The 18,840-nt window shown below is 37.5% G+C and overlaps 1 protein-coding gene across 4 annotated transcripts in view; it reads right to left on the bottom strand.

Moving 5' to 3' along the window:
• The window catches only part of LOC109276270 (chromatin remodeling regulator CECR2), a 176,086-nt gene that overhangs the window by 30,926 nt on the left and 126,320 nt on the right, over window positions 1–18,840 (bottom strand). For 3 of the 4 annotated variants that reach the window (XM_019465044.2, XM_019465043.2, XM_019465046.2), the window contains exons 7-9: window positions 18,230–18,399; window positions 10,654–10,737; window positions 913–1,066 (exon numbers count right to left, since the gene is read on the bottom strand). In XM_019465044.2, coding sequence (XP_019320589.2) covers window positions 913–1,066; window positions 10,654–10,737; window positions 18,230–18,399 — 408 coding nt within the window. The remainder of the gene's footprint in view (window positions 1–912; window positions 1,067–10,653; window positions 10,738–18,229; window positions 18,400–18,840) is intronic. The other variant, XM_019465045.2, reaches the window with a different exon arrangement.

Raw genomic sequence — 18,840 nt, 5'->3', positions numbered from 1 at the left:
AATATAAAGGAATAAAAGCCATAGTTGCTGTCTCAAGGAATTTAAATCTAGCACTGGAAATAAAACCTATGAAACATTTTACAAGTAGGACATACTACATACTGTGACACAGGCTAAATTTGTAGATTAAATGCCCTAAGGGTTTTATAATGAAGAAATGATCAAAGTTGGAATGGGGTTAACCTATCAAGAAACAGAAGGCACCACTTCCTCTTAATGGGAGGAAGAAAAGCACTTAATAAGGCCAGAATCCACTAAATTTCACACCCAAAATTTATTTAAATTTTGCAATGAAACACTGCATTAAAGAGGAAAATACAGGCCATTAAATTTTTTATTAAAATTTTTTTATTAAAAAATTTAAAATATTCAATACATTTACTTAAAAGAAAATAAATACTGATCTATATTCAGCTAAGCCAAATGATCTGTTACCACATGATCAGCTTATAAATACAACTGCTATCTGACACATCTAGGGACAGTCATTATCCTTCGTATTAACTGCAAATGAAAGAAAAATCTCATTACACCAGACGAACACCTGGACGTAAGTCTGAGAAAACTATTCTGTCCTAATAAAATTAATGGTAATATTCTAAATTTGTATAGTGCCATACATGAAAAAAAATCTGTAAGACTTTTCTTTAGCGCATTTCAATTGTGTTTAGTTATTTCTGTGAAACTTGTCATCAATACTTTAGTACTGTTTTCTATGAGGAATGTATATAGATGAGAGGAAGGAGCACGAGACTGAAAGGAAAACCAAGAATGACAAATACAAGTGCTGTAGAAGGAAAGCAAATGTAAGAAGACTGGATTCAAGACACAGCACAGTTAACAAGATATTTAATAGAAATTGCCAGAGGAGGGTTATTCCCATACCCCATGTACTGTGCAGAACCTACGTACCTTCCACTGCCTTGACCTTTTCCTCCAACTCTCGTTTCCTCTCTTCCTTTAACATCTGCTCCTGCTCCTTCTTCTGCACTGCTAGGAGAATCTGACGTTCTTCCTCCTCCTCTTTGCGCTTCTGTTTTTCTATTCTGGTAAGCACAGGGGTCTCCTGGAAAGAGCCAATAAAGTGTATAGATAGAGTCAATACACAATCATGTAAGATCAGTTCTCTGCTCTAAGATTCAAGTTTTACTGAATTCAATTTATTTAATAAATAATATTAGGTAGGGAGCTTATACCCACAAGTTGATCTTATCTATAGAATAAATATATGGATGAACATTAAAACACAATGGCAATTTAAACCAAGGTAAACGCGTTGGTGTCGACAATCTACATTTTAGGAGATAATGCTATGAATATGCTGGACCGGAGAAAAGAAACTGAGGCAGTTTGGAGACACCACTCTTACAGATTTACTATTTGAGAAAAGTGACATCTTAAAAAGTACTCTCATCTAAACAAACTTCAAAAAAGAAGAACATAGGGTCACGATTTCAGGGTGCATGACTTTAAAACCCTTAACTTTAATACTTTACAAACAAAACAATGAATAAAATTAAGAGTTTGGTAGAAGGAGCTACCATTTTGCCTTAAGATACCTAGAGGCAACTGTACAGAAATTCATAAAATCACTCAGAATGGCTATCATCTTCCCTTGTTTTTCATACAAACAATATAAACATTTCAGATGGTAACTGGGAAAGTGATTATCTACGAAATCTAACAAAAGATAAGGGAAAATAGGACCATTACCATCATAATGCATGAAAGTTTTACTCTGCATATTTTCCAATATAACTAGTTCCAAGCCATTCTGTAAACCAGAATAGTGAGGCTAGGGCTGAAATTGTTTATTTTCAATTCTTCCTTTGCCTTTTGTGATGTGAAAGCTAGAACTTTTAAGAAAAATTTTTATTGAAGAGTAACTGTTCCCTGTATATAGAATTGCAGAGACAGAAAAATGAATCCAGTATCAACAAAGGGAGAATTCACAATACCCTCATAGAAAAGATAACATTAACTATTCCATTTTAAGGAAACCTTAATCAGGAATGTGAAGCTTTTCATCACACATCTTTTTGGTAGTAAGAAGACCTAAGGAATCTGCTGTACTGGATGCATTTTCAAAAAGTTTTATACCATAGACCTTACACCAGTGCCCTTTTTAAAGAAGGGAGAAAAGAGACAAATGCATATTGACCTTTACAAGTCACTTATAAGTCTCCACTGAACACTGAAAGTGCTCTGATTAAAATTTTCTATTATTTTCTTTATGGTCTTTGAAACCAAGTTCAGATTCTCATTTGACTCAGAATTCAGAAGTGCTCTTGCCTAGATAGTAGACCTTCCCAAAGTCACTTGACTTTTCAAATTCTATGAGCCTAAGTTTGTTACCTACAAGGTAAAAATCTAAAATGAATGAGAAAGGAGAGATGGATATGGAAAAAAAAAAAAAAGCCCAAAAAACAAACCCAAAACACCCAAACAAACCAAAAAACAAAATAACCATTATCACACCTAACATTGTAAAACTAAAGGAAGTTTCCTAAAATCTTTATCCTATAACCAGAGCAGGTAGTTGAGATACACTAGATATTTTTTCTGAAATGGGGATGCTACTGACATTAAGGGACATTCTTCTGAAGAATGCTAATCTAGCCATTGTCTGCTAAATGCTAGTTAAGCACCTTCTCTCCATTACACAAGTAGCTGCCCCCCCTCCCCCAAGTCCTTAATTATTGCAATCCAGCTGAGAAGTTATAACGGAACAGATACCCCTAACAACTGATAGGATGGAAGAAGTGGAGGAGAGGAAAACTAAGCCTGGTCAAAGGAATTATTTCACTTGAATAAAACTGTAGTGGTTTCTATATAACGTATGTGTGTATTCTGCTTCTCCTTGCCAAAGGATAGCAGGTGAGAACATGTGAAATATTCTTCCTTCAACCAGCACAAGGGGATATTAATTAGGGTCAGCATTTTATTAGGGACTAAAGCAATTCAAGCTAATGACTTATGAATGGAAGCATTAAGTCACATAAGAATCATCTGTAAATAAACATGGGAGGTGTTTCATGTTTGAAGACGATGGAAGGGGTGAAAAATAGTTAATTATTTAATTAACCAAAAGAATATCTATAAAATTCTTTTTGCAACAAATATGATTATTCTTAAAAAAATTTTTTTTTAATGTTTATTTATTTTTGAGAGAGAGAGAGACAGAGCACAAGCGAGGGAGGGGTAGAGAAAGACACAGAATCTGAAGCAGGCACCAGGCTCTGAGCTGTCAGCACAGAGCCTGACAAAGGGTTCTGAACTCATGAACTGTGAGATCATGACCTGAGCCGAAGTTGGACGCCTAACTGACTAAGCCACCCAGGTGATCGTATTATTGTTTTTAAAAAAATATTTATTTATTTAAATATTTTTCCTTAATGTTTATTTATTTTTGAGAGAGAGAGAGAGAGAGAGAGAGAGGGAGAGAGACAGAGAGAGTGCACAGTGGGAGGGAGGCAGACACAGAATCTGAAGCAGGCTCCAGGCTCTGAACTGTCAGCACAGAGCCTGATGCAGGGCTTGAACTCACCAACTGCGAGATCGTGACCTTAACTGAAGTCAGACACCCAACCGATTGAGCCACCCAGACTCCTGTAATGTTTATTTATTTTTAAGAGAGGGGACGCACAGAGAGGGAAGCAGAGGATCCGAAGCAGACTAAGAGCTAAGAGCCTGATAGCTAAGAGCCTATGTGGGGCTAAGAGCCTGATGTGGGGCTTGAACACCTGAACAGGCAGATCATCACCTGAACTGAAGTCAGACAGACACTTAACCAACTGAGCTACCGAAGCACCCCAACAAAGTATTATTCTTACTATGTAAAGATACCTTACAAATCAATTAACAATAGCCCCCCACAAAACAAATGGAACATGAATATCAAATTCAGAAGAGATATATAAACCACATCCATGATCAAAAAGAAAAGTAAAACAGCCTTTTCTTTTTTTTTCATATTTTAATTAATTTCTTTCTCTAAATTTACATCCAAGTTAGTTAGCATATAGTACAACAATGATTTCAGGAGTAGATTCCTTAATGCCCCTTACCCATTTAGCCCACCCCCCCCCCTCACACAACCCCTCCAGCAACCTGTTTGGTCTCCATAAATAAGAGTCTCTTACGTTTTGTCCCCCTCCCTGTTTTTATATTATTTTTGCTTCCCTTCACTTATGTTCATCTGTTTTGTCTCTTAAAGTCCTATGATATTTGTCTTTCTCTGACTAATTTCACTTAGCATAATACCCTCTTAGTTCCATCCACGTAGTTGTAAATGGCAAGATCTCATTATTTTTGATTGCCGAGTAATACTCCATTGTATATATATACCACATCTTCTTTATCCATTCATCCATCGATGGACATTTGGGCTCTTTCCATACTTTGGCTATTGTTGATAGTGCTGCTATAAACATCGGGGTGCATGTGCCCCTTCAAAACAGCATATCTGTATCCCTTGGATAAATATCGAGTAGTGCAATTGCTGGGCCATAGGGTAGTTCTATTTGTAATTATCTGAGGAACCTCCATACTGTCTTTCAGAGTGGCTGCACCAGTTTGCATTACCATCAGCAGGGCAGAATAGATACTTTTTCTCTGCATCCTTGCCAACATCTGTTGTTGCCTGAGTTGTTAATGTTAGCCATTCTGACAGGTGTGAGGTGGTATCTCACTCTGGTTTTGATTTGTATTTCCCTAATGATGAGTGATGTTGAGAATCTTTTCATGTGTTAGTTGGCCTTCTGGAAGTCTTCTTTGGAGAAGTGTCTATTCATGTCTTTTGCCCATTTCTTCACTGGGTTATTTATTTTCTGGGTGTTGAGTCTGATAAGTTCTTTATAGATTTTGGATGCTAAAATCCTTTATTTGATATGTTGTTTGCAAATATCTTCTCCTAAAATAGCATTTTCACTTACAAAATAGTGAAGGATGATAAAAGGTGATACATTTGTAAAAATGTGGTAAAGTGAATGCTATCAACTTATTGGAGCACAGGTGGTTTGGAGGATAGTTTGGATATAAAAATCAAGAACGCTAGGGGTCCCTGGGTGGCTTAGTCGGTTAAGGGTCCAACTTCAGCTCAGGTCACGATGTTGCGGTTCATGAGTTTAAGTCCCTTGTTGGGCTTTGTCCTGACAGCTCAGAGCCTGGAGCCTGCTTCAGACTCTGTCTTCCTCTCTGTCTGCCCCTTCCCCACTTGAGTTCGGTTTCTCTCTCTCTCTCTCTCTCAAAATTAAACAAACATTAAAAAAAAATGCCAGTTTTGTAATAAATGCCTAGAGAAAGGGCCTGAAGCAAATAGGTAAAAGTGTAGTACTGACGATTTGTGAATTGTTAGAGTACTATAGTCTTTTAATGTAGTCCCCCAAGTTTTCTAGAAGAGCAGGTAAATTCTTCTGGATTTAAAATAACTCCTTCCCAAGTAAACTGGGGGAATGAACTAGTATTACATATTCTGAAATGATCTAATTTTTATTGACTTTTTACTCCCTCTATATGATCCCTGTTAAAAGTCAAAAATTAAAATATGTTAAAGTACCCAAAGGTTAGAACATGTAGATTTTTTACTTAAGAAAAATTTTTTTTTAGATGTTTATTTTGTAAATGAGAGCTGGTGCACAGGAGCAGGAGAGTGGTGGTGGTGGTGGGGGCGGGGGGAGATCTGAAGTGGGCTCTGCACTGACAGCAGCAAGCCAGATGTGGGGCTTGAATTCACAAAAGGCCAGATGATGACCTGAGCTGAAGTGAGATGCTTAATTGACAGAACCACACAGGTACCCCAGAACTTGTAGATTTTTTAAGATGAGGTACTAAAAATTGATTATAAATAGTTTAAGTTATTTTGGTAACAATGAAGCAGGAATCCCAAAGTTTGGGATAATTACAGATGTAAAAAATTTTCTGCTAAATCAGAGGCCCTACATCATTTAAAAACTATGTAAAACTTACTCTCAATAAGTTTTTGTTAAAAATCAAAGTGAAATTCACATAAAATTAACAACTGTGAAGTGTATAACTCAGTGGTATTTAGTACATTCACTATGTTATGTAACCACTACCTACATTAGGTTGCAAAATATTTTTAGTACCCCAAAAGAAAACACTGAACCCATCAGCCAGCCAGTCCTTACTCCCCAATCCTGCAGCACCTGGCAACCACTGATCTGCTCTGTCTCTGTGGATTTACTTGCTCTGAATATGTCATATGATTGGAATTACACAGTATGTATCTCTTCAGTTGTGTTTTCAATGAATTAATATTTATGCTAAGCATGTAAGATACAACAGTTGAGTAACTTAAATTTGTAGCATATTAAAAAAGCTTATTAGACAATTCAATAGCAAAAAAAAACCCCAATCTTTTTCTTCTTAAAAAAAATGAGCAGAGGGGCGCCTGAGTGGCTCAGTCAGTTGAGCGCCTGACTTTGGCTCAGGTCATGATCTCATAGCTCTGTGGATTCGAGCCCCACATCGGGCTCTGTGCTGACAGCTCAGAGCCTGGAGCCTGCTTCAGATTCTGTGTCTCCCTCTCTCTGCCCCTAACCCACTTGCATTCTGTCTCTGTCTCTCTCAAAAATAAATAAACATTAAAAAATTAAAAAAAAAAAAATGAGCAGAGAACCTGAACATTTTTCCAAAGAAAAGACACAGAAAGTCAACAGGTACATGAAACATTCCTAATCATCAGGGAAATGAAAATCAAAACCACAATGAGATGTTATTACTTCACGAAACCTGTTAGAATGGCTATCATTAAAAAGACAAGAAATAACAAGTGTTGGCAAGGATGCAGAGAAAAAGGAAACCCTCATGCACTGTTGGTGGGAATGTAAATTGGTGTGTGGCTTTGTTTCATCATGTGCTATAATTTCAGCAGTTCTTATCTGATATGAATTCTCAACAATTATTATTTTATACAAATTGCATCATACAAATCTGAAAAAAAAATCCATGCTATGTACCAAGAATCTGTTTTAAAACTTCTGTTCTTGGGGTGCCTGGGTGGCTCAGTTGGTTAAGTGTCTTGACTTCCGCTCAGGTCATGATCTTGCCGTTCCTGAATTTCGAGCTGGCATCAGGCACTGTGCTGACAGGTCAGAGCCTGGAGCCTGTTTTGGATTCTGTGTCTCCCTCTCTCTCTACCCCTCCCCTGCTCACACTCCATGTCTCTCTCTCAAAAATAAATAAACATTAAAAAAATTAAAAATTTTTGTTCTCATTTCCAGCAGTACACCACCCCAAGCTAAAGCAAATATTAATGAAAATACCACTGAAGGATCGGACTCACTGCCTGGAGACACTTTTAGTAATGTTTTAATTTTTAATAGTTTAAACACTAAGAGTTTAAAGAGCAAGTACAACCAAAGGAACAAAAACAAAACAAAAAAAACCTGAACAGTTAAAAAAATTCTTATGCTGTTTGACACTGCATTAGTTTTTCCTTTGTAAGTGGTCAGTTGTATAAATGGGGGGTTATCTAAATTCTTTATTATTTTATTTTTTAAATGTTTTATAGATAAGAGACCTGCTAGAATCAAGGGGGGATTTTAATGAGAAGCTAATTAGAGACACCACTTTGAAATCCTCTAAAGTGGTATTATAAATAGAATCCGGTTGAAGCAGTGCCTAAACTCCCCTTCCGTGCTCCCCCCTCACCCAGGGCAGGTTATCAGATACCCTGGCACCCTTGCCACCTTTAGTAGCACACTTGAGACCATACCACCACAAAGAGGTCCCTAGTAAGAGTAATGTCCAGAGTGTCCTGACAAAAATAACCAATGCAGCCCTAATCTCAGAGTTTAGAAAGACTATCTCCCTTCGCTAATATTTTCCCCAGGAGTCACAATTAAAAGACTTTTTGAGGCAAAAAGATTGGACTCCTAGGTAACCAATATAGGTCAGACATGCTGCCTAAAAGGTTTTAATGGCCTGATGATTCTCTGCTGCTTAAACAAAAGCACAAAACTCATAACACATCTAACGTTTTCTCTAGGACATTGGGTACCGGAACAGATATTCAGGAGCTCTACAATTCCATGGTTAGTTACATCTAAAACTAAAGAAAACAGAAAAAAAAGAACACTACAAAAAATAACTAAAAGAAGAAATTTTAGTATCTGAAGCTAAGCTTTGCTTACAGCCATGAAAAACTTTTAGGTCTGTATTCAGATTACTATGTAATGTGAAATGTACATTAAGGCATTTAGGACTCAGTACAGGGACAATGAACAGAAAATAGGAAAGAGAACTTTCAAAGAGGTGTTAACTCTTAAGGTATTGAAGAAAGTGGAGAGGACACAACAAAACAAAAGGAGCTAGAAAACCATTTGAGAACTATGGCTGGATACCAATTACCAAAGGCCATTCCGAAACTAATGATGCTATAGGAAAGAAGAGACTGGGGAGACTGAAGTCAGTCATGACAGAATTGCCAATCATTAAAAGTTGGGCAGTTTATCAACTGGCAAGAACATGTCTATGAACTCAAAAACAGAAATAAAGGTTAAATGCAAATATATTTAAGTAAAAATTTATAAATTAATTTTTTCCTTTTTTTAGGCTCAAGGTAGAATGTATTTAGTTAATGATAAGATCTCTGTAAAACAAATTATGCTGTCACCTGAATTTAAGTCATGAAAACATTACTTTGAGGTAGTAAGAAGCTCCATACTTTCTAAGACCACTAAACTATGTGATATTCAACAAAACATAATGCTAAAAGGCATTAAAAAGTTAAAAAGTACAGAGACTGTAAGAACTGCCCAGCACAGAGTCTGGATTTGAGATTGAAATTAGCAACAAAGAAAAACCTCTGGTAAAAGAAGAGTGAGGAAATGGAGGTTTCAGAGGATTGAGGGCCGTGAGTACAAGGCACCTTCTATATAACCTTCACAGACTGGGAAGGGGGATCTAGGGAAATCACTTGCTGGGTGCTTTCATTATGACTGTCTCTCCCTGAATTCCACTCTCCTATTGGACTTCCAGCATCAAATATATCATCACCTGCAATCAAGTTCCTTTGGCCTCACATTCCTTTACCACCTTGACAATTTTTAAATCTCAGTAAATGTAAGTATCAATTTTGTCCCTTCCTATACGTGTGCTGCTGAAGTCATTTAACTACCCTAAACTATGGTACAAAATGAAAATGCCCAAACATAGTCGGCTTCTGGATGTGGGGAAACCCTTTTTTTAATACATTAGTTGTTGACCTAAATATTGTGTCTTCATTAGATCTCCACTCTCACCTTCAGAGGATAGATGAACATCCAATGTGAACTCCTAACGTTTTCCTGCCGCATCAAAGTTTGTGTTTTTAACTTAGGAGAAACGGGAGAAACTCCATGGCAAGGCCCTGCTTCGCAGGCACTTCACCTTACCAGAGTCAGCTACATGCAGTCTCTTTCTCATTCATGGACATCTTTCATGTCCATGCTACATCTCAATTAAAAAAAATGAAAACTCCACAAGCTCTCCTCAACCCTGCTTCCTCTTTACTTTTTCACAATTTGTTTTCTTTCACTGTCATATTTTTCAAAACAACAAATACCATGATACTAATGACCCTCATGCACTAATGACCCTCTCCTGCCACTCCCCGACCTCCACCATTTCCTCCATTTTATTTATTATTTTAAATGTTTATCTATTTTTGAGAGAAGAGAGAAGAGAGAGAAGGAGGGACAGAGAGACAGGGAGACACAAAATCTGAAGCAGGCTCCAGGCTCTGAGCTGTCAGCACAAGCCCAACACAGGGCTCGAACTCACAAACTGTGAGATCACAACCTGAGCCGAAGTCAGACACTTAACCGACTGAGCCACCCAAGTACCCCTCATTTCCTCCATTTTAGACCTACATTTTCAATAGCAGGGATTCCACTATTCTTTCCTGCTGGAAGTATACTGCTAATGGATTTCTTACTTTCCAGTGTTTCCTTAAAAAATCATTTATCATGGTGTGACCAGAAAGGTAGCTTCCTAAAACAAAGCTCTAATGACATAACCTCACTAACTACTGCCTGTCTATTGAAAATATAAGCTTGAGAGTCCGGAGACTCAAAAATTTCCTCGTTCTGGCATTTTCTTCCACTATATACAACAACACATCTTATATGCCAGACACATCCAAATATGTACTGTTCTTTTACCACATTTATATATCATCATGCCTCTGTGCTTTGTTTATATTACTCTTGTGTATTACTCTTCTGTCCCCACTATCCACCATCAAAATCTTAGTCATTCTCCAAGGTTCAGGTGAAGTATAGTTCTGCTTGCCTCAACTCCCCTTTCTTTGCCCACCACTAATTTTTTCCATTAATGCAGTCATGAACTTCTACTACATAGATATCTATTATAGTGCTTATCATTCTCACCTATATTAGATACGGATATGTTTATCATCACTGGAAATTAACTGTTAAGATCCAAAAGAGTGCAATGTCATATCTTACTTTTTAATGCCTTCTTTTTCTAAAAGTGCATCTCATGTATAAGAATGCTCCATAAAAGTCTGAGATTTAGAAATTGAGGTAAAGGTAAATTAAAAAGTAGGAATAAAAGGAGTACCTGAAATAAAAATGGAACAATCTTTTTGAACACTTAAAATTCCTCTCTACTCTCATACACACTCACCTCTTGCTTGATGGATTTGACGGACAGGTGGTCAGACATCCACCTAGGTTGCAATTCTGCCTTTGTGCGCTGTGGACGCTTTCCCTATAGTTAGAAGTGAGGAAAAGAAAGGAAAAGACAGATTAGGGTGTTCTCAGCTACTGCTACTGCTGCTGCCAGGATTAGAGTGGCCTTTAAGGCACATGGGTTATGGCTTTACCTAAGTAAGAGCCAAAGGTATCCTTTGGACAGTCAATAAAATGACTATTCAATTCCATAAGGTACCAAGCCAGTTTATTTTCTTAAAAGAAAAAAAAAAGCAAAAAACTTACAGACACCAAGTGTCTCCTCTATCAATATTTATCACTGGCAAGAAACTCTTTTAACTATTTAAACACTAAAAAAATATTTTGTTGCAAATTATTAAGAGAAAGCCATGTTTTACCACTTTTCACTGAAGGGAATGGCTCTGAAAGGAGGCATTACGAGCAGATGGAGGCAGAACTCCCCTAAAAGGCAGCTCAGTGGCAGCAGTGAGAAGTGAGGGTGGCTGCCTCAGCTGAGAACCAAAGTAGCAAGACAGAAGTGGGGAAAAAGACTCAGGGACCAGAAATCAGAGAGCTTGCCTGAGAAGATTAGACTTGACAAAATTTAAAAGCTTGAAAGCAATCACTATAGGACATTTCAAGAAAGGAGTTTTGAAACTTAACTAACGCTAGGTATTTACCTAAGGTCAGCATAAGTTTTGGAATTTTTGTGGAATGAGCCCCATAGCTTCGCCAATGTAACCTATATTGAGGTGGTAAGCAAAGGCTTTGCAGTTAAGATGAGTAATTTTGTGGCTTCAGTATCAGTATCAGCATTACCCAGGTTTGGTTCCAGTACCACTTAATCCAAAATCTTGAAACTTGAAGAATCAATGAGGTAAAGGCACAAAGGGTAGAAAAAAAGTCAGTGACAAAAAGGTGTGGTCTATACAATGCAAACATACTGCAAAGCAATTGTGGTAGATTTAAAAAGAAGCTTTAGAAAGCTTTCCTGTTAGGAGAATGACCAGTCCTCAGTACAAATGTAATCTAACCGTCAAAGTGTCACGACCTTCTTTTTCACAAAAGCTACCACAGCAGTTTCCTCAAATATGCCTATGAGCGACTCCTTTACAAGCTTAAAGACCCCAAGAGGAAGAGCTCTTCAATTTTAAGTAAATGTGAAAATTTACCATGGAATTCTCTTTCGAAGGGATTGTACGAGTTTACCATGCTAGTAGCAATAGCGGCTAATATCAACTTGACTCCAAACTTTGCCAAATCAGACAAAAGTTACTAATGTGGAAATGGTAGTCTTGATAAAGAAGATGAACTTGTTTTCCTACAACTTTACTCTTTTGTGTGAATTATCTATACTCTAAGTCTATTCATTTGTTAAAGACCTAATGTTTATAAGCTGTTTAAATATTACTGCCTGTAATATTAGTAACAAATACTTTTACTAGCTTAGATCTTTTATTTAAACCTTACCATAAAAGCTTAACTTTTATATGGTCAAAAAAAGCTTACTGATTCTTTTATTATTTCAACATTTAGAGAGCTATTTATTTAATCTGTTTTAACTTTCTTCACACTTGCATTTGTTTTGGTAAGATTTAGTTTTCTAACAAGGTTTCTCACCAATTATCTACAACCATGAACAATGGATAGGACCAAGTACCTACTGGTAGCTGTGTACTATGCCAGGTACACTGATGTGGTTTCTTTTGCTTAATTCCCATAGAAACTTCTGTGAAGTTAGAGCTTTCATTTTACTAACAAAAAATAAAAATTTAGAGATATCAAGTAACTTATCCAAAGGGATAACTAGAAAAGGGAAGCACCATTATTCAATGAAGTTTGAAAGAAAAGCTCTTGACTCCTGCTATGCCATATTAACCCTCTGTCCACTGTCCTAGCTGTTTTGTGCTTTTACATACTGAGATGATGACCTGAGCTGAAATCAAGAGTTGGATGCTTAACCAACAGAGCTGTACCACCCAGGTGTTGCCAAACTGTATTTTATATATAATGGGTGTATCTGTGAGCACCACATTATGTTCTACTGATAATATGTTTCAAATGTCACATTTGAATCACTGGCATTTTTCATTATTACAAAAAAAAAAAACAAAAAAAAACCTCTCTTGGCCAATATAATTAGGATGGGTAGTGGTAGGGTAACATAGTTAAAGCAAGGAATTTAAAAAATGTATATACTTCAAGCATGTATTTTACTTAATGTATAAATGTACTGCCATTCACCAATCATATGATGCAGTACCCCATTGAGAGGGTTTCCTATGAGTCAGTCATATAAATTAACCTCTTAAGCCATTATCTGCCCTACCAGTTCTGTTTAAGTGAAAGTGAGATGTTAAAGAGATTGGATTTGTAATCCAAATGCAGAAACCTTATCATTTTAATGATTTTTGTCCTATTCAATCTTTTACTGCTTTGCTCTAATTTGAGAATTAAGCTTTTTATTTTTTACTTTTAAAGTAAACTCTACACCCAACATGGGGCTTGAACTCACAGCCCCGAGATTAAGAGTCACATGCTCTCCTGATTGAGCCAGCTAGGTGCACTGCCTTGAGAGTCAACTTTTTAAAGAAATGTTTATTATTTGTTTTTTGAGAGAGAGAGAGTGAGCAGGGGAGGAGCAGAGAGAGAGAGATACAGAATCCAAAGCAGGCTTCAGGCTTTGAGCTGTCAGCACAGAGCCTGATGCGGGGCTCAAACCCACAAACTGGAGATCATGACCTGAGCTGAAGTCAGACCCTTAACTGACTGAGCCACCCAAGCGCCCCTAGAGAGTCAAGTTTTTAAAGCAACTCATATTCAATGATTTTTTTTTAATGGAAAATTTTCAAAGAAATTTTTATGCTCATATTTTATTGACTTCATAATATTTGTGTAATTACTGTAACAAGTACAATAAACACAAACACATTTGTAAAAATATTACAAATGTTGATGAACATATGTCTTAAATGCTAAATGCCAAGGCACCTGAGTGGCTAGGTCTGTTGAGCATCCAACTTTGGCTCAGGTCATGATTTCACAGTTCATGAGTTCAAGTCCCACATAGGGCTTGCTGCTGTCAGCTCAGAGCCTGCCTCGGATCCTCTGTACCCCTCGCTCTGCCCCACCCCCATTCACTCTGTCTCTCACGCTCTTTCAAAACTAAATAAACGTTAAAAAAAAATTGCTAAATGCCAAGTTCAGCAAAGACCGTGAAGATTGGTACATTTGTACTGCTTTGAGTAAATCATTTATGATAAGCATGTCTGTTACATGAAGGCCCCTTCAGAATGCTTCCAATATGCTGATTTAAGTGATAATACATATGATTGTCATCTACCTCTTCTAACACTCCTATTTTACAATACTTTTTATCCACCTGTTGTTTTGGAGAAAAAATTTTATTATCTTCGGATTTGGCTAAGGCTATAATAAATCTCAATTTATCTTGGTGAATATTGATATCTAAGCATCTTTCCATGGCGCCTGTGTGGCTGAGTTGGTTAAGTGTCCAACTCTCAGTTTTGGCTCAGGTCATGATCTCACGGTTTCGTGGATTCGAGCTCCATGTTGGGCTCCGTGCTGACAGTGCAGAGCCTGCTTGGGATTCTCTCTCTGTCTCTTCCCCACTCGTGCTGTCTCTCTCAAAATAAATAAATAAACTTAAAAAAAAAATCTTTCCTTCTAGGAACAGAGATCTTAATATATTTACATGAGATTTAAAAAATATGTATCTACTAACAGTTCTGTAGCTTTTTCTTTCTTATCAACTATGTACAACTCAAGTTAGTTTCACAGCAAAATTTGTTTTGTTGCTACTGTAAATGGGATTTTTTCAGCAATCTTTAAATATCAGTATGCCTAATAATCACCTGAGAGCTTCTACAACTGCATATTAACAGATAACACCTCTAACAATTCTGATAGGGGTTGGGAGTGGTATACTGGCAAGAATCTGAGCTTTTAATAAGTGTGCAAGATGATTCTGATGCAGAAAGTCTAGTTACCCAGCACTATTACTAACTTCTAATTAACAGACTTCTAAGCAGATTCATCATATTCCTCCAGGCAAAATGTTTTGCCTCTGACTCTTGTTTGTATCATTATACTAGATAAAACTTCCAAGACAATGTTACCAATAATAGAACCTAGGGATTATTAGGAACAAAAGAATTATTATTCTTTTGGTGAAGGATGGCTTTTATTTGTTAGTATTAAGGACTTGACATTTATATTACTGAATGAAGAGGGTGTGTTTATATGAAGAATAGGAATCTAAGATATCTGTATCTGAATGAACAAGGGTAGCTACCCATTTCTTTCTTCATTTTTGAAATGTTTAGAAGTTATCTTTTTTTAAGGGTTTAGAAAAATTTACCTGTGAATACATTCAAGTGATTCTGGAGTTTTTTTTGTTTTTTGTTTTTAATTTTTAAAAATGTTTATTTATTATTGAGAAACAGAGACAGAGCACGAGCAGGGGACGGGGGCAGACAGAAGGGGAGACACAGAATCCGAAGCAGGTTCCAGGCTCTGAGCTGTCAGCACAGAGCCTGAAGCAGGGCTCGAACTCACAAACCACGAGATCATGATCTGAGCTGAAGTCGGATGCGTAACCGACTGTGCCACCCAGGCGCCCCTGATTCTGGAGTTTTTGATGGGATCCCTTTGTGATAACTCTTTTCCCCTAATTACTGAACTGCTAAGATTTTTCTCTTCATTTTTAAAATTTTTAAATTTTTGAGAGAGATAAACACAGAGAGAGAGCAGGGAAGCAGGGAAGCGACAGAGAGAGAGGGAGACACAGAATCTGAAGCAGGCTCCAGGCTCTGAGCTATCAGCACAGAACCCGACATGCGGCTTGAACTCACGAACCGCAAGATCATGACCTGAGTTAAGTCGGACACTTAATAGACTGAGCCACCCAGGTGCCCCTTAGATTTTTCTACTGCACAATTTAGATTCTCTTGTTTTTGTAATTAATACCCTATTTTACTAAGGTTTGCTAATTTATAGCACTATACGCCTTTCAAAATACCAAATCTGTTGTTATTATTTGGCTTGTAATTTCATGTTTCTTGAGAATTATAATTCATGTTTATCTTATTTTAAAAATTTTTGTTCTCTTGCAAAGAATAACTTTTGAAATTTTTCCCATCAAAACCATCAGTTTTATGCTTGTAAGTTTTTTTTCTTAGTTCATCTATTCAAAAAAATCATAGGTTGAATACTGCAGTAAAAAAGCAGAAATTATAAGAGCACCTGGCTGGCTCAGTTGGTAGAACGTGTGACTGCTGATCTTGGGGTCAAGGGATTGAACACAATGGATGTAGAGATTACATTCACTTATTTTTGAAAGAGAGAGAGACAGAGCACAAGTGGGGGAAGGGCAGAGAGAGAATGAGACACAGAATCTGAAGCAGGCTCCAGACTCCAAGCTGTCAACACAGAGCCCGACGTGGGGCTCAAACTCACAAACCATGAGATCATGACCTGAGCCAAAGTCGGACGCTTAACCGACTCAGCCACCCAGGTGCCCCTAGAGATTACTTTAAAAAAAAAAAAAAAAAAAAAGGCAAAAATTACAAAAGAAGGATTAAGCAGAGTAGTCATATGCCTTATTGATGATTTAATGTGTCGTCGTTATATATAAAGTCACGTAAAGTTATAAAACCATCTCCACATAATAGTTACTTTAAGAAAATTAGATTAAGGGTGCTTGGGTAGCCCAGTTGGTTAAGCTTCCCATTCTTGATTTTGGCTCAGGTCACGATTTCAAGATCGTGAGACTGAGCTCCGTGTTGGGCTCTGCGCCGAGTGCAAAGCTTGCTTGGGATTCAATCTCTCTCTCTCTGCTCCTCGATCACTTGCTCTCACAAGTGCTCTCTCTCTCAAAAAAAAAATAAACTTAAAAAAAAAAAAAAAAAGAAAATCAGATTATGTGTTTCAATTCCTGGAAAAATTGTCACAGTGGGTAGCAGGTCACAAACTTAAGTATAATTATAGTATATGGAATTAAGTATGGTGATGAGGAAATGGAGATTCTTCTTTTGCTCATCCATTAAAATGTAGTTATTGAAGCACTCTATAAGATCTCTAATAAGAATGGTGACTTTCTACAATTTTCCTTTTAAAGCACCAACCTACTTAGAAAAGTTAGAAATACCACTGGATTCACAACAAATTAATATATTTCTCCTTCTGTTTTTCTCTGGAGGTGCTACAGCAATTAATTTATTCTTTCTCTTCAGATTTCAGTGGCAGGTGGTCAAAATTTTCTGACTTTTATGAACATGTGCAACAGTCAGAAGTATTAGAATTATTGCAATGAAATAAGCAAAGTCAATGACTCTTGAGCATCCACCATGGAAAAGGCTTTACATTAGGTGTTATGGGGTTTAAAACAGTAAGATATGGTGCCTAATCTAAACAAAGCTTAAACAACTCAAAACAGAATTAAGTCATGACAAAATGTGTTAGGTAGGGGCGGCTGGGTGGTTCAGTCAGTTGAGCATATGACTTCAGCTCAGGTCATGATCTCATGATTTGTGGGTTCGAGCCCTGTGTCAGGCTTTGCGATGACAGCACAGAGCCTGCTTCGGATCCTCTGTCTCCCTCTCTCTCTGCCCCTCCCCCACCCCTGCTCGCTGTCTCTCAAAAATACATAAACATTAAAAGAAAAAAAAAAACATAAGGGAGAAAATCCTAAAATTGGGAGACACGGGAGATCTTACGGAGAGTAGTATTCAAATAGGCAGGGAAGGAGAAGGAGAAAGATGCTTGAGAAAAGACAGGGCACCTGGGTGGCTCAGTTGGTTGCGCGTCTTACTTTGGCTCAGGTCATGATCTCACAGTCCGTGGGTTCAAGCTCTGCATCAGGCTCTGTGCTGACAGCTCGGATCCTGGAGCCTGCTTCAGATTCTGTGTTTCCCCCTCTCTCTGCCCCTCCCCCACTCCAGTTCTGTCTCTCTTAAAAATAAACATTAAAAAAAAAAGGCATACATGAGGGTGTATATGCATGAAAATATAGAAAGTGTGATTTATGGAACTATAACATAAAACCGGAAAAAGCATCACACATGTGGAGCTGGCAGAGTGGCCCTGGAGCTACAAAGACAAATACCCTTCAGAACTTGCTGCTTACTGGAAGAGAGAGAGTTTCTGCCCACCCCCCTCCCCCCCCACCAAAAAAGCAGCATATATATACAGAAGTATGCACAGGCTGATAGAAGATACACCTGGGGGCTTGGGGAACATTTTCTGAGGAATGTTACAGAAGGAAAGTTGGTTCTAAACTGTGAAAAGCCATCCTAAGTACTATGGAATGGGAGTCACTGAGGATTTTGTGGGGCTAAGGAGAATACTGGATGATCCACAGTGAAGGAGAGTGGGTGGCATGAGGTCCCTTTTTAACATTCCAGATCAAAGTGAAGGGCTTGTACCACTTCCAGGAGACACTAGAAATGTATTCAAAACTTAATGAATCATCCTTAAATAAAGCAGTTTTATAGCTACTAAAGAAGAGGAGGAACCACCGGTTTGCATACCTTTTGGGCAATCATGTTGCAGATCTCAGGCAAGAAGTCCTCGCTGAGGAGCTTATAGAGCTGCCGTTCTCGAAGAGAGGTTCTCTCCCGAAAACTCTCAGTGACCTGTCTCCATTCTTCTTCTGTTTGGCACAGGAGCCACCAGGTGCCTTGACCTGGCCCTTGGGACCCTAAAAAAGAAAGGATAGGTTCATTAGATAGATACCACTAGGACCTTTTTTCTGTTTATTCTCAATTTCATTCTCCCCCGGGTATGAACAAAACCAGGAAATAAAAAACATTTAAAAAAAAAAGGGTATTAATTTTAAAAAGTTGATAACGTATAATTTTGATTTTCATGTTACTATTTACACCTAAAAGTATTGTGACCGTCGTAATTACAGATTTTAATAGAAATGCTTAAATATACTTACTTTTCTATTCAAAAGGTTCTGATTTGATCCTCTGCAGTCTTCCTGTTTCATTTATGTTGACATACTGTATATAAATTGATATTCCTCTCCCACTCCCAGTTTTAGGCAATTTGGATTACGGAACTGAAATCTGGTTAGGAATCCAATATAATCCCTTACATAGCATTTTACATTAAAAAGATAGGTCTTTGACAAGTT

This window comes from Panthera pardus, unplaced genomic scaffold, assembly GCF_024362965.1.
Source record: "Panthera pardus isolate Hobbes unplaced genomic scaffold, ASM2436296v1 HiC_scaffold_6, whole genome shotgun sequence".
NCBI classification, from domain to species: domain Eukaryota; kingdom Metazoa; phylum Chordata; class Mammalia; order Carnivora; family Felidae; genus Panthera; species Panthera pardus.
The sequence above is the reverse complement of the archived record's forward strand: the minus strand, read 5'-3'. Positions and strand labels throughout refer to the sequence as shown.